Raw genomic sequence first — 16,887 nt, 5'->3', positions numbered from 1 at the left:
GCAGTATTAACTGGGAGATTCGGAGGTGGGGTAAGCGAAAAAATAATTACCAACTGAAAGGGCAAAGAGACAATGACTGTGCTGGCTGAAAGGTCAGCAGTTCAAATCTGGTGAGCTCCGTCTGTCAGCTTCAGCTTTTCATCGAGAGAAGCCTCTCACAAGATGATAAAAAAATCAAACATTTGGGCATCCCCTGGGCAACGTCCTTGCAGATGGCCAATTCTCTCACACTAGAAACGACTTGCAGTTTCTCAAGTCACACACACAAAATCAAAACCTATTATCATAAGATTTATGAGTAGCCTACAGTCAAATCGGTTTAAGCATTTTGAGATTAAAATTTAAAGAATCCAAGACCATACTATACAACGAAACAATTCAAAAATTGAATAATGTAAAAGTTACAGCAACCTGAAAGACCTGGAGGCTGGAATTCCATCAACATCTGCATCAGGTGGGCTTTGAGGGGGAGGGCAATGCACAAGGGGGGAGGTCACTGAAGAGAAGGCCCTCTTCCTCATCCTCACAACAGAGTATGGTTCCCTTTGGCTGGCGCTGAGGAAAGGGCACCCCAAGGAGGGAAAAGAACGTGTCCCCAAATATTCCTAACTGCTCACAGACATCATTCCTATGGTTTTTTGGGGGTGGAAGATCCATGGGACATGCTTTAAAGCTAGAGAAATCTGAATACAAACAAGGAAGAATCACAGCATGTAGTCAGACCTCCGTATCCACAGGTTTCCATGAGATACTGTACATTGCATTCCCATACATTCTGTTATTTCAGTTTAAGTATCTGTCTATAATTCTCAGAAGGGCTTGGTTTAACCTCCAATTTCCTAGTAAAGCTGAATCATTGTGTTCCGAATGATCCATTTGAAAAAGAGTGTCATCAATATAAAAAGTCTGGAAATAGTAAAAGCAACAGGAGCCATGGTGGCACAGTGGCTAGACTGCTGACCTGAAGGTTGGCGCTTTGAATCCGCTAGACGGAGTGAGCTCCCATCTGTCAGCTTTAGCTTCCCATGCGGGGACATGAGAGAAGTTCCCTCAGGATGGTAACACATTCGGGCGTCCCCTGGCAATGTCTTTGAAGATGGCTGCTTCTCTCACACCAGAAGTGACTTGGTTTTTTCCATGTCAGGAGTGACTTGAGAAACTGCAAGTCACTACTGGTGTGAGAGAATTGACCATCTGCAAGGACGTTGCCCAGGGGAGGCCCGGATGTTTTCATGTTTTTACCATCCTTTTAGGACGCTTCTCTCATGTCCCCGCATAGAGCTGGAGCTGACAGAGGGAGCTCATCCATGCTCTCCCCGGGTTGGATTTGAACCAGCAACCTTCAGGTCAGCAACGCAACCTTCAAGTCACAAGGCTTTAACCCACTGCACTGTGTAAACCGCTCTGAGATAGAGATAGAGATAGAGCGGTATATAAATAAAGTTTTGTTGTTGTTGTTGTTGTTGTTGCGCCACCGGGGGCTCCACCAGAGGCGACTTCCCTCAGTTCTCTTCTGACACAATCAAATAACACAAAACAATAATGTTTCTGTCTGGCCTGTTTGTGCTCATGGCTTGAGGCAGGCTGCAACACGGCAAAAAACACCTTCACCTAAAGCATTCTTTCTCACTCTTTCACAGGCCTGGCCACACTCACTGTTTTGTGACCGCTAGTTAGCTGTTTTAAATTAATGTGGATGTTTGTTTAGATTTTACGTTATTATGCAATTTCGTTTGACTAGGCGTAGTTTAATGTATTGGCTTTAATTTGATGTGAGATTTGAATGTTGTTTTCATATGCAGGGTTTCTCTGGGATTTTATGTCAGTATATATTTGTTTAACAGAAACATTGAATATTTGCCGTTGTATGTTGGAAGACGCCCCGAGTTCCCTTGGGGAGATAGGACGGAATACAAATAAAGATTATTATTATTATTATTATTATTATTATTATTATTGTTTCAGAGGGCCCAGAGTTCGAAGCTCCCGAAAGCCTCAGGAGGACCTTGCAACTGTACCCCAAACTTTATCAAACTTAAACCTTTCAATAAACGAGTGATATTTCAGGGTATGCTGTATTAATATTATATATATATCAAATGTCTTGTGAAGGCCCCAGAGGAGCAGGAAAGACTTTATTTATTTATTACAATACAGTAGAGTCTCACTAATCCAAGCTAAACGGGCCGGCAGAAGCTTGGATAAGCGAATAACTTGGATAATAAGGAGGGATTAAGGAAAAGCCTATTAAACATCAAATTAGGTTATGATTTTACAAATTAAGCACCAAAACTTCATGTTATACAGCAAATTTGACAGAAAAAGTAATTCAATACGCAGTAATGTTGTGTTGTAATTACTGTATTTATTAATTTAGCACCAAAATATCACGATATATTGAAAACATTGACTACAAAAATGGCTTGGATTATCCAGAGGCTTGGATAAGCGAGGCTTGGATAAGTGAGACTCTACTGTAACTGGTTGGGCCTGCTTACTTTTGCTGGGATGGCTCAGAATAGGCTTCTAATTGGATGTAACTATTTGCTTTTAATAGTTTCAGTGTTTAACTTTAATGTGTGTGTTTTTGGTTTGAAATGATATGCAGTGTTGCTTTTATTCTTAGTGAGTTTGGGCCTCCTTTTAAGAGAGAGATAGTAGGATAGAAATGATGATGATGTAATAATATTACTCTGTAAATCGTAAGGCTGTACCTTTGCCTTCTGAAACCCTTTGGCTTCACCGACCCTTGCGACCATCCCCTTTGACCCCTGGCATTGTGGGATTGGGCCCTGAAGGTCAAAGATGCCTGGCCGCACACAGAAGAGGCCCCGGAGGAGGGCAAGGAGACCTGCAGGAGACCTGCAGAGGGAAAAGGAGGGGAAATGGGGATCTGAAACCTCTGCAATCTGTAGAGTTGCCTAGAATTTCTCACCCAATAGGGGACTCAGGGCGGCTTACAATAAAACACGTATATAAATATAATACAGCTCATTCAATCAATTAAATAATAATACAGCTCATTCAATCAATTAAAATTAAATACATTAAACATTCCTAATGGCATCAGGGCAGCGGACAAAACAACAAAATTACAGGGCCCCCAACCTCGAAATTTGACAACCCATCATCCACTGCTCTAAGGTTGATACAACAAAAAGAAAAAAAAATAAAGTCTTAATTACAGGGAGAGGAATAATAGTTTTTATCCAATTGCTGGAGCCCCCGGTGGCCAAGGGGATAAAAGCCTCGTAACTTGAAGGTTGGGTTGCTGACCTGAAAGCTGCCAGGTTCGAATCCCACCCGGGGAGAGTGCGGATGAGCTCCCTCTATCAGCTCCAGCTCCATGCGGGGACTTGAGAGAAGCCTCCCATAAGGATGATAAAACATCAAAACATCTGGGCGTCCCCTGGGCAACGTCATTGCAGACGGCCAATTCTCTCACTCCAGAAGCAACTCCGGTTGCTCCTGACACGAAAAAAAAAATCCAATTGCTGCCAGTTTGAAGTATAAGCTCCGTCCACTTGGTCTCCTAGCAACCTACTCAGCCCAGGGGACAGGCACAGTTAGGCCTCAGGCTTCTTCCCCACTGCCTATAAAATACAGATTATCTGCTTTGAACTGGATTATCTTGACTCCACACTGCCATATAATCCACTTCAGTGTGCATTTTATCCAGCTGTGTAAAAGGGGCCTCATATAATCCAGTTTTAAGCAGATAATATAACATTATCAATATACAGTAGAGTCTCACTTATCCAACATAAACAGGCCAGCAGAACGTTGGATAAGTGAATATGTTGGATAATAAGAAGGGATTCAGGAAAAGCTGATTAAACATCAAATTAGGTCATCATTATACAAATTAAGCACCAAAACATCATGTTATACATCAAATTTGACAGAAAAAGTAGTTCCAGCGCAGTAATGTTTATGTAGTAATTACTGTATTTACAAATTTACCACCAAAATATCACAATGAATTTAAAACACTGACTACAAAAACATTGACTACTAAAAGGCAGACTGCGTTGGATAATCCAGAACACTGGATAAGCGAATGTTGGATAAGCGAGATTCTACTGTAATATGAAATAATTACTGTGATAGAATAATACAGAACAATGTAATCTCTAAAAGCAGGACAGTAAATAAAGAACAACACTCTGAAAGCAGGGAAATTGGAAATTCCACAAAGGAAACAATCAGGGCCAGCTAACATCTCCCAAGATACGATTCTTCCAGAAAAGAAGCTGAGAAGGGAGTGAAGCAGTGCGTATTACCAAAGTCATTATTATTACTATCATTATTATTATTATTATTATTGTGTTGCTGTGAACTGTGAAAATGAATACAATCTGGCTCCAACTATTCAAAAACATTAAATCTGAGTATATAAAAATTACAGTGGTATAATAGAACAGAACAATACAATCTCTAAAATCAGAACACTAAATAAAGAAGAACACTCTGAAAACAAGGGAATTCCAGAAAGGAAACAATCAGGGCCAGCTAACACCTCCCAACAAAAAATTCACTCAGGGAGGAAACAGCCAGGCTTTAAAGCTGCAAGGCCATTACATGCTAATCATTTCCCCTAATTGCAGCAATTAGACTTGCCTCCAACAGGCAAAAAAAATCCAAAATATTGTATATTCACAACCTTTAGGAAATAATATCCCCTGATGGCGCAGCGTGTTAAAGCGCTGAGCTGCTGAACTTCTGGACCGAAAGGCCACAGGTTTGAATTGGGGGAGCGGAGAGAGCCCCCACTGTTAGTCCCAGCTTCTGCCAACCCCAAAGTTCGAAAACATGCAAATGAGAGTAGATGAATAGGTACTGCTCTGGCGGGAAGGTAACGGAGCTCCATGCAGTCATGCCGCCCACATGACCTTGGAGGAGTCTACGGACAATGCCAGCTCTTCGCCTTAGAAATGGAGATGAGCACCAACTCCCAGAGTCAGACACGACTGGACTTAACGTCAGGAGAAAACCTTGACCCTTGACCTTAACTACCACCAATTCCTCAATACTTTATTTCCCAGACCACCAGACTTCGCCACAGCAACGCGTGGCCGGGCACAGCTAGTATACATATAAATATACAACTGGCACATTTGGAGTCTAAAAACTGGGTCTGTCATTGAGTTCTAAAAGGTGTGGTAGTGATTGATGCTGCTGCTCTTGCTTGAAAGCCTGGTCCCACAACCAGGTCTTAACTTTCCTGCGGAAAGATAGGAGAGGGAGCCTCCCTGGCATCATTTGGGAGGGCGTTCCACAACCAACTTTAGTCCTGAATACTAGTCCTGAAGCCTAAGCATGGGAGTCCTAAACTTTCGAGACTGCTGGACTCTACTTTTCAATGACCTTGCTAACGTTTAGACTTAGAAGATGAATGTTTAATTGTTTGAAAAGAACAAGACATTCAGCTGTAGCTCTGTGTTTGCTATTCCTTGCCCTTTTCTCCTCAATGGGACATGCTTCCAATTATCGACTCTCTTGTCCCGTCGGCCTTTTTCCCCTCCAAACTAAACACACTCATCTCCCTCAGCCATTCCCTAGAGTCCTTCTCTGGACACATTCTAGCATCCCAAACTCTTGCTTGAATTGAGCTGCTCAGAACTGGACACAGAGTCAACTAAAACTTACCCGGATCTAGACATCATGCTCCCATTGGTACAGCCTAGAATCACATTGGCTTTTTAAAGCTGCTCTATCACATTTTATTTAAAAAAAACATTTTATTCAAACACAGAAAAAGAAAAACAAATCAAAGCATGTTTACACAAATTACAATTTTGGCATTTAATTTTTTTTACACAAATTACAATTTTGGCATTTAATTTTTTTTACACAAATTATAATTTTGGTACCTTTTAAAAAAAAGGACTACTTAACAAATATAAAGGGAACAAGGACACACACTTTGCACAATAAGATCAAAATTAATGGACCCCAAACCACAGTCTAGAAACCTCTCACTCACTATATGATTATCTGTTTACTCGATTTCCTTTCAATACTGTTCTATACTCTATACTTCATCAATTTAGTTAATGTGTCCATCTGAACTGATTCATGAATGTACATCAGTCGTTGTCATCATTCTTTGCCTTCCATTCCCTGCTGTTAGGGAGATATGTTGTGTATCCTAATGGACCCTTTGCCAAAGGTGGGGATTAAACAGTCCCAAATACCAAAAATGATTCATTGTAAGCAACGATAAATGCACATGAAGAGTGATGGTCTCGTGTTCCAGGGCTCTCCTAGTATAAACTCTGAGGTTTATTAAACAAACACAAGATAAGCCAAGACCATATTAACTTACAGGAAAACTGAAGTCTTTGGTCCAGCTAAAACAGTGGTTGCCAACCTGTGGTCCGTGGGCCACCAATGGTCCGGAAGAGCTTAAATAGGGTCCACGGCCTCACCATTACTACACCATTGCAATGAGAGCGAGTAGTCTCGCAAAACCCTCTTATAGTGCCGAGGTTTATTGAATATGGTTTTCTGTGGGCGAGCAGATGGCGACTACTGGGTGGCATGTGTTCTGTATCAGGAACTAGAGCTGATGTGGTCTGTCCAATGCCATTTTCTGAATCAGCACCCCAAATAACCAAACCGAATCTAAAGTTGACCAAAAACTGAGTTGTAACCCTTTTGGTATTAATTTTGGAGAGTGGTCCCTGGTCAAGTGATCCCTAGTTGGAAACCACTGGGCTAAAAATAATGCAATTGGAGCCACACAGTCGAAGGAACAATGAACACAAGTGCAGGTCAAGAGTCCAATTAATGCAGACAAGTCGAGTACTGCAGATCCAGGTCAGGAGCAAAAATAAACAAGACCCAAGGATACAGACCAATAGTCATATGCCAAGAGTTCATTAAGCAGATTTCATCAAATAACAACCAAGATATCAAGAGTGCAAACCGAATTTAGAGTCCCAAAATCAAGCCAGCAAGTCAGGGATACAAACAAAGTCCAGTCCATAAACGAAACCAGGACGTCAGTCCAGAATTTAGAGTCAATGATTCAGTATACAACAAAGTCCAGAAAAAGGTTACAGGTACAGAACTAGAGCCCAAAATAATAATAATAATAACAACACTTTATTCATATTCCGCTCTATCTCCCCAAAGGGACTCAGGGCAGATCACAGTCCACACAATACACATGCACAGCAAACATTCAATGCCGTTGAATGAAGCAGAGCCAAGACATGAGACAGGAGTATGAAGATATGACGTTATCTGCAACCAAAGAGCTATTCTTTTTCAGAACCTTTTATCCCGAGATCTCAGCTGCTGCGCATTTCAGCAAATGTTCACAGATCATCATAGAAGCCTGCGATGGGTCTCCTTGGGGAGGAAGTTAGGTGAATCCCTTCGAAGCTTGCTTTATTTATTTCGTGTCAAAAAGCATTGCAAACAATTTCATTTTAAAATGATGAAAAAAAGGAAATCACAAGCAACTAAATAGTTTTGGACTAAAAGCGGGCAATAGCAACCGCATTGTCCGTAGCTTTAGACAACTCCTCCTCCGTACATGAGGCAGGGCATTGTGGGCTAGCATACATATGCGGAGTTGTTTGTTCTGCTCCACAGTCACACAAGGTGGAGGATTCCTCCAGGTAGTGCCATCTTGCCAAGTTGTCTTTAGATCTGCCCACTCCGCTTCTGAGTCTGTTCAGGGACTTCCAAGTTGCCCATTCTTGGTTTGCCCCTGGAGGAAGGAAGACCCTCATGGGGGGTCATCCAGTTGGGATTGCCAGGTTTAGCTGCCCAGAGGGACACCCTTGCTGTTGCTGGAGGAACATCAAGAGGAGTGGTGGTTCTCATGAAGCCCTTCCTTGATTTGAGTCTGGTGGGAGGAGGCTGATAGTCATGCAGTGGGTGGCTTTCACAATGTTCGACCTTATTTCTCTCACCATTAGCAGCAACTTCCCGTCGCACGTCAGGAGGAGCAATGCCAGCTAACTTGTAGAGTTTATCAACAGGTGTAGGTTTAAGGCATCCTGTGATGATTCTGCATGTTTCGTTCAGTGCTATGTCCACCTGCTTTGCATGGGCAGACTTGTGCCAGACAGGACAGGCGTACTCAGCTGTTGAGAAAGACAAGGCCAGGGCTGATGTAATTATTAATTGTGGGTCTGCACCCCATGCGTTGCCAGTCATTTTCTGCAGGATGTTGTTGCGCGCAGCTACTTTGTGCTTGGTGTTCATGCAGTGTTTCCTATATGTTAGTGTTCGTTCTAAGGTGACACCAAGGTATTTAGGATGGAAACAGTGTTCGAGTTCTTGGCCGAAGTTCGAAGCTTGCTGCAATCCTGAGAAAAGAGCCCCTCTGAGTGACACCTGCTCCCAGTAGTCGTCAGCCAAGGCCACACAAACTGCAGTTCTGGGGGAGAGAGAGCAAGGTGCTGGCCTTCCTCTTTCCTTGCTTTTTTAGAGAGAGCTCGGAAACTCAAAGGCCCATCTCCTCTAGAGGTACATGAGTTCTGTGATGTCTACTGTATGCTGAACTTTTTCTAAAGCTCTTTTCACATTCGGTACATTTATATGGCTTCTCCCCTGTGTGGGTCCTTTGATGGAAATGCAGATGGTCACTCTGACTGAAGCCTTCTCCAAATTCTATGCATTTATATGGCATCTCCCAAGTGAGTCTTTTGATGGGAATGTAGACTGCCACTCCAACGGAAGCTCTTTCCACATTCCATGCATTCATATGGCTTCTCTCCTGTGTGCTTCCTTTGATGGGAACGTAGACTGTCACTCCGACGGAAGCTTTCTCCACATTCCATGCATTTATAGGGCTTCTCCCCCGTGTGGGTCATTTTATGGGAACATAGACTGCTTCTCTGACAGAAGCTTTCTCCACATTCCATGCATTTATAGGGCTTCTCCCCTGTGTGCTTCCTTTGATGGGAACGTAGGCTGTCACTCCAACTGAAGCTTTCTCCACATTCCATGCATTTATATGGCTTCTCCTCTGTGTGCTTCCTTTGATGGGAACGTAGGCTGCCACTCCAACTGAAGCTTTCTCCACATTCCATGCATTTATATGGCTTCTCCCCTGTGTGGGTCCTTTCATGGGAACGTAGATGTCCACTCCGACTGAAGCTTTGTCCACATTCCATGCATTTATGTGGCTTCTCCCCTGTGTGGGTCCTTTGATGGGAACGCAGATTGCCAATCTCACTGAAACTTTTTCCACATTCCATGCATTTATGTGGCTTCTCCCCTGTGTGCTTCCTTTGATGGGAACGTAGACTTCCGTGACTGAAGCTTTCTCCACATTCCATGCATTTATATGGCTTCTCCCCCGTGTGGGTCCTTTGATGGGAACGTAGATGGCCACTCTGACTGAAGCTCTTCCCACATTCCATGCATTCATAGAGCTTCTCCCCTGTGTGCTTCCTTTGATGGGAACGTAGGCTGCCACTCCAACTGAAGCTTTCTCCACATTCCATGCATTTATATGGCTTCTCCCCTGTGTGGGTCCTTTCATGGGAACGTAGATGGCCACTCTGACTGAAGCTCTTTCCACATTCCATGCATTTATAGGGCTTCTCCCCTGTGTGCTTCCTTTGATGGGAACGTAGGCTGTCACTGCGACTGAAGCTTTCTCCACATTCCAAGCATTTATGTGGTTTCTCCCCCGTGTGGGTCCTTTGATGGGAACGTAGATGGCCACTCTGACTGAAGCTCTTTCCACATTCCATGCATTTATAGGGCTTCTCCCCTGTGTGGGTCCTTTGATGGGAACGTAGACTGCCACTCCAACTGAAGCTTTCTCCACATTCCATGCATTTATATGGCTTCTCCCCTATGTGCTTCCTTTGATGGGAACGTAGACTGCCACTCTGACTGAAGCTTCCTCCACATTCCATGCATTTATAGGGCTTCTCCCCTATGTGGGTCCTTTGATGGGAACGTAGACTGCCACTCTGACTGAAGCTTCCTCCACATTCCATGCATTTATAGGGCTTCTCCCCTGTGTGGGTCCGTTCATGTCTAGTAAGAGAACTTTTCCAATCAAATTGTTTCCCACATTCCATACACTGATGCAACTTCTCCCCTGTGCGTGATTTAGGATAGGGAGGTAGAGGACTTGCCATTCTTTTATATTTATAATTCAAATATTATGCCAGGGGTTCACAGATATAACCTCCCGATCAGCACAGTCTTTGTATTGCTGTAGCCTTCTGCTCGCTTTCCAAGCCTCTTTTTTTTTCATCACAATCTTCTTTCCTCCTCTTAACTGCATAGGGTTGTAGCTTGTAATATATTTTTCTACTACTTATTTTTTCTTGTTGTCATTGCTGTGTATCTTGAAGTCACTTTAGACTTAGAGCACTCCTCGGGCAAAGCTCTCACGCTGTGTTCTTTGCAGAACTTGTTCAGAAGTCACCTGCCAGAGAAAGAAAGGAAAATCTCTTCAGGAGTTGAACAGAGAAGATCTCATGGAACATGAAGCACAAGACTCGTGCTGTAACAAACCCAGGGGAAGAGGGACGGTGCCCAATGCCTGGTGACAAATATTTTAACACTTGCCCAACAATGAACAATCCCTCCTTAGGTACAAAGGGGACAGTGCCCAAAGATTCTCTGCCTAAAATAAAATACAACCCTACCGATTAAACTCCAGCAATGCAGCAAAGCTGCAGGTATAACAGACTGAATTAAATTATTCTCAATGTCTTCTAGAGATATGTGTTCAGCCTTATATAAATTACTGTAATAATGTTTAAAAGCCTGTTGAATACTGATATAATTAATTAATATTTTATCTTCATGTTGTATCTTAATAATGAGTCCCTTCAGGGTAGAGAAAGGTGGGGTAGATAGCAATAAAATTATATTATTGAGGCATCAGTAGGTTAAATGTTTTTGAATATTTACATACAACTGGAATTTAAGATTTAAGACTGCCCAGCTCTGATTAAATCATTATTCTAACCTCCTTCTATGTAAATTTGCTTCCAATAATCACCATAGCTTATTTTCAGTATACATTTTGGGGGATATGCTGTGTGTAAAGGAATAAGGAAAAGTGGAAAAGACAAGCACCGAGGAGGAGAGGAATGTAGCACTGTATCAAGAGGAGGAAAGGAAGGTGCACACTGCACCAAGAGAGGAGAGGAATGTACGTACTGCGTCAAGAGGAGGAAAGGAAGGTGCGCACTGCATCGAGAGAGGAGGAAGGTGTGCACTGCGTCAAGAGAGGAGAGGAAGGTGCACACTGTACCGATAGAGGAGGAAGGTGCGCACTGTGTCGAAAGAGGAGAGGAAGGTGCGCACTGCATCGAGAAAGGAGGAGAGGAAGATACACACTTCACCGAGAGAGGAGAGGAAGGTGCGCACTACGTCGAGAGAGGAGAGTAACGTGCGCACTGCATCGAGAGAGGAGAGGAAGGTGCGCATTGCGTCGGGAAAGGAGGAGAGAAAGGTACACACTGCACCAAGAGAGGAGAGGAAAGTACGTACTGCGTCAAGAGGAGGAAAGGAAGGTGCGCACTGCACCGAGAGAGGACAGGAAGGTGCGCACTGCGTCGAGAGAGGAGAGGAAGGTGCACACTGCGTCGAGAAAGGAGGAGAGGAAGGTACACACTGCACCGAGAGAGGACAGGAAGGTGCGCACTGCGTCGAGAGAGGAGAGGAAGGTGCACACTGCGTCGAGAAAGGAGGAGAGGAAGGTACACACTGCACCGAGAGAGGACAGGAAGGTGCGCACTGCGTCAAGAGAGGAGAGGAAGGTGCACATTGCGTCGAGAAAGGAGGAGAGGAAGGTACACACTGCACCGAGAGAGGAGAGGAAGGTGCACACTGCGTCAAGAGAGGAGAGGAAGGTGCGCACTGCATCGAGAAAGGAGGAGAGGAAGGTACACACTGCACCGAGAGAGGAGAGGAAGGTGCACACTGCATTGAGAGGAGAGGAAGCTACACACTGCACCAATAGAGGAGGAAGGTACACACTTCACCCAGAGAGGAGAGGAAGGTGCGCACTACGTCGAGAGAGGAGAGGAACATGCGCACTGCATCGAGAGAGGAGAGGAAGGTGTGCACTGTGTCGAGAAAGGAGAGAAAGGTACACACTGCACCGAGAGGAGAGGAAGGTACACACTGCACCAATAGAGGAGGAAGGTACACACTTCACCGAGAGAGGAGAGGAAGGTGCGCACTACGTCGAGAGAGGAAGGAAGGTGCGCACTGCATCGAGAGAGGAGAGGAAGGTGCGCACTGCGTCGAGAAAGGAGGAGAGAAAGGTACACACTGCACCGAGAGGAGAGGAAGGTGCACACTGCTTCAAGAGAGGAGAGGAAGGTGTGCACTGCGCCGAGAGGAGAGGAAAGTGCACACTGTGTCAAGAGAGGAGGAAGGTGTGCACTGCATCGAGAGAGGAGAGGAAGGTGCACACTGCGTCAAGAGAGGAGAGGAAGGTGCGCACTGCATCGAGAAAGGAGAGGAAGGTACACACTGCACCGAGAGAGGAGAGGAAGGTGCGCACTGCGTCAAGAGAGGAGAGGAAGGTGCGCACTGCATCGAGAAAGGAGGAGAGGAAGGTACACACTGCACTGAGAGAGGAGAGGAAGGTGCACACTGCATTGAGAGGAGAGGAAGGTACACACTGCACCAATAGAGGAGGAAGGTACACACTTCACCGAGAGAGGAGAGGAAGGTGCGCACTACGTCGAGAGAGGAGAGGAACGTGCGCACTGCATCGAGAGAGGAGAGGAAGGTGCGCATTGCGTCGAGAAAGGAGGAGAGAAAGGTACACACTGCACCGAGAGGAGAGGAAGGTGCACACTGCTTCAAGAGAGGAGAGGAAGGTGTGCACTGCGCCGAGAGGAGAGGAAAGTGCACACTGTGTCAAGAGAGGAGGAAGGTGTGCACTGCATCGAGAGAGGAGAGGAAGGTGCACACTGCGTCAAGAGAGGAGAGGAAGGTGCGCACTGCATCGAGAAAGGAGAGGAAGGTACACACTGCACCGAGAGAGGAGAGGAAGGTGCGCACTGCGTCAAGAGAGGAGAGGAAGGTGCGCACTGCATCGAGAAAGGAGGAGAGGAAGGTACACACTGCACCGAGAGAGGAGAGGAAGGTGCACACTGCATTGAGAGGAGAGGAAGGTACACACTGCACCAATAGAGGAGGAAGGTACACACTTCACCGAGAGAGGAGAGGAAGGTGCGCACTGCGTCAAGAGAGGAGAGGAAGGTGCGCACTGCATTGAGAAAGGAGGAGAGGAAGGTACACACTGCACCGAGAGAGGAGAGGAAAGTGCACACTGCGTCAAGAGAGGAGAGGAAGGTGCACACTGCATTGAGAGGAGAGGAAGGTACACACTGCACCGAGAGAGGAAGGTGCGCACTGCGTTAAGAGAGGAGAGGAAGGTGAGCACTGCGTCAAGAGAGGAGAGGAAGGTGCGCAGTGTGTCAAGAGAAGAGGAAGGTGCGCACTGCATTCAGAGAGGAGAGGAAGGTGCACACTGCATCAAGAGAGGAGGAAGGTGCGCGCTGCGTTGAGAGGAGAAAAGGAAGGTGCGCACTGCATCGAGAGAGGAGGAAGGTGCGCACTGCATCGAGAGAGGAGGAAGGTGCGCACTGCGTTGAGAGGAGAAAAGGAAGGTGCGCACTGCATCAAGAGAGGAGAGGAAGGTGCGCCCTGTGTTGAGAGAGGAGAGGAAGGTGTGCACTGCGTCGAGAAAGGAAGAGAGGAAGGTGAGCACTGCACAAGAGAGCAGAAGAGGAAGGAGAGCTGGGTTGCTATGCGGAGAGGTGAGGGTCCTGGCAGGAAAGCACCCAAGTATAAGCCGAGGGTGGCTTTTTCAACTCCCAAATCCGCCTCACCTTTCTGCACCTGCAGGTTCTTTTCCACTTCAGCCTGGAGCCTCTTCTGCCACTCCCACCCTGCAGCCTCCCTCCTTCCGCAGGACAGCCTTCTCTGCCGGGGGAAGGGTCCGGGTTCTGAGTCTGGAGCCATTTCCATAAAGGACAAAGCAGTCAAAAAGGGCAGAGCAGCAACAACCATAGTTCAGCAGATCAGTAGTAATAATAGTAACAACAACAACAACAACTTTATTTATATCCCGCCACCATCTCTGAGGGGGACTCGGGGCGGCTCACAAAACACTCAAGGTGTGACACAAAATACAACAAGTGCAAAATAAAACATAGATAATAAAGAGTCAACACAACATCATAAATTCACAGTACCCCCGGTAAAAACAATAAAATACAGCTATTGCTGTAGATAAAACAGCAGTATTTGACCTCAGAATAGTAAAGTGCTAACAAAAGAGTCTAAAGGTCCTCATATGTATTATAAGAGAGTCTAAACATGAACAAAGGCTTGTCAGAATAGCCAGGTCTTTAAATGTGTGCGGAAGGTTTGGGGGGGGGGGCTAGCATGATCTCACTTGAAAGGGCACTCCAGAGCCAAGGGGCCACCACTGAGAAGGAAGGCCCTCTCTCTCGTCCCCACTTAAGATGGAGGTGGGACCAAGAGCAGGGCCTCCTTCTCCGGTCGATCTTAAAGCCCATGCCGGTTCATAAAGAGATACGGTCTCGAAGACAGGTTGGACCCGAAGCGTAAAGGGCTTCATAGGTGATAACCTGCACTTTGAATCAGGTCCGGAAATTCATTGGCAGCCTGTGGGGCTGCTTTAATAGGGGCATGGTGTGCTCCCTATAACCAGCTGCTCTTTGTTACACTCTCAGCACTTACAGATTATTCATGAAGCACTTGCGGCCTTTTACTGCTGCAAAGAGAAATATGGCCACCTGCCAAATAGTAGAGGCTCCTCCTTTGGGGCTTTTAAGCAGAGGCTGGATGGCCATCTGTCAGGGTACTTTGAATGCAATTTTCCTGCTTCTCGGTAAAATGGGGTTGGACTGGGTGGACCACGAGGTCTCTTCCGACTCTAGGATTCTATGCTCCATTGCCCTGATCAGACAGTAGAGAGCTGCGAGACCAATTTAGGGTTCTTCCTGGCCAATTGGTGAGTAAAGGGGATATTAGCCTTGAGGGAGAAAAGGAAGAAAGGGGAGAAGGGAGGGAGGGAGGAAGGGAGGTGCCAATGACACAAACAACACAAGGTGCCAATGACACAAACAACACACTCCCAGTGCAACTGGCATCCCCAAAGCACACTTCTGAAGGAAACTAGCACATATCAAAACATAGCGGGTGACCATCCAAGTGCCTTGATTTTCCTTGACTCACACACACATCTATCTATCTACCTACCGTATCTATATGTTTGTATTTATTTATTTATTTACTTACTGTTTTTATATACCGCTTTTCTCACCCAGGGGATTTGGGGGAGGGGGGGAACGGGACTCAAATCGGTTTACAACATAATGGGAAAAATTCAATGCCTAACATACATATAAAGTAAGACGACAACAAGGCTGATCTGAAATGGTTTTAAACAATTGATTTAAAGTCAAAATAATGTGGTTTTAGTGTTTGTGTATTTTTAGTTATTTTATGTCCCAGTATTGAATGTTTGCCGTATATATCTTGTGCTCTGCCCTGAGTCCCCTTTGTGATGAGAAGGGTGCAATATAAATGCTTTAACTAAATAATAAATCAATAAAAGAAAATCATAAAATCTAAAAAAAGAAACGTAAGTATCCATTAAAATCAATAAGACCATTAAACATAAGATATAAACAACATTTAGATATGAGGACATAGAATTAAAACACGTCATATTAAAATCACATGATCCAAAGCTGTAGACTGGGCCACTGCAATGGTCAATTGCACATATGCCATATTTATTTCTCGCACCGCATTATATTGTATGCATATATAGTAGAGTCTCACTTATCCAAGCCTCGCTTATCCAAGCCTCTGGATAATCCAAGCCATTTTTGTAGTCAATGTTTTCAATATATCGTGATATTTTGGTGCTAAATTCGTAAATACAGTAATTACAACATAACATTACTGCATATTGAACTACTTTTTCTGTCAAATTTGTTGTATAACATGATGTTTTGCTGCTTAATTTGTAAAATCATAACCTAATTTGATGTTTAATAGGCTTTTCCTTAATCCGTCCTTATTATCCAAGATATTCACTTATTCAAGCTTCTGCCAGCCCGTTTAGCTTGGAGAAGTGAGACTCTACTGTATGTACGTATCTGTGAGAGAGACAAACACAAGGCTGTTCCCCCAGAAGAGCCCCTTTCCTTCCTTCCTTCCTTCCTTCCTTCCTTCCTTCCTTCCTTCCTTCCTTCCCTCCCTCCCCTGATGCAGAATAAGGAAGATAAAAGGCACTGGGTTCAATCCAAGCGGAAAGGCCTTTCTTAGCCTGCCCTGCAAGGGGTCACGGGTCCCATGTTGTGGCTCTTTGTGTTGGGGGACCGGGGGTCGCTTCTGGCTCTTATTATTAGAAAGAGTAATTGTTAATGTTAGAGAGAATGTTCCATAGGTGAGTTTCACACAGGAATAAGACACACGATGCGCATCGGGCCCGAGTCACCGATTGGGAAGCAGGTCACAAAGGACGGACGGGCGGAAGGAAGGGAGGAAGAGGAGAAGAGAAGTCTTACTCCCAGGGCAGCTGGCCTCCCTAAAGTACAGTTTTGAGGGAAACAACGCATTTGCAAACAAAGCGTGTGACCAGGCACATCCAAATGCCCTCATGTTCACTTACACACAAACAGATGCATCTATTTATCTACCTACCTATTTATATGTTAGTATTTATATATTTACTAGCTTGGGGTGGTGGCCGGGTTATTAGAAGAAGGCATTGTTTGTTTTGGGAAGTTAGGTAGTATCCTAAGTTTGGTCCAGTTTGCTCAGGGTGAACTGCAACTCCCAGATTTCCAGGGCAATCGCCTCCAAACTCCGCTTGTATGCACACTTGGC

General features: G+C 45.0%; 1 protein-coding gene across 2 annotated transcripts in view; it reads right to left on the bottom strand.

The window, feature by feature from the left end:
• Positions 1 to 8,498: 8,498 nt before the first annotated feature.
• The window catches only part of LOC134292303 (zinc finger protein 709-like), a 12,022-nt gene continuing 3,633 nt past the window's right edge, over positions 8,499 to 16,887 (bottom strand). The window contains exons 2-3 of one of the 2 annotated variants that reach the window (XM_062967092.1): positions 13,848 to 13,970; positions 8,499 to 10,411 (exon numbers count right to left, since the gene is read on the bottom strand). In XM_062967092.1, the coding sequence (XP_062823162.1) occupies positions 8,640 to 10,118 (1,479 nt within the window). In that variant the 5' untranslated portion in view covers positions 10,119 to 10,411; positions 13,848 to 13,970 and the 3' untranslated portion in view covers positions 8,499 to 8,639. The remainder of the gene's footprint in view (positions 10,412 to 13,847; positions 13,971 to 16,887) is intronic. The other variant, XM_062967094.1, reaches the window with a different exon arrangement.

Source organism: Anolis carolinensis, unplaced genomic scaffold, assembly GCF_035594765.1.
Source record: "Anolis carolinensis isolate JA03-04 unplaced genomic scaffold, rAnoCar3.1.pri scaffold_112, whole genome shotgun sequence".
NCBI classification, from domain to species: Eukaryota; Metazoa; Chordata; class Lepidosauria; order Squamata; family Dactyloidae; genus Anolis; species Anolis carolinensis.
The sequence above is the reverse complement of the archived record's forward strand: the minus strand, read 5'-3'. Positions and strand labels throughout refer to the sequence as shown.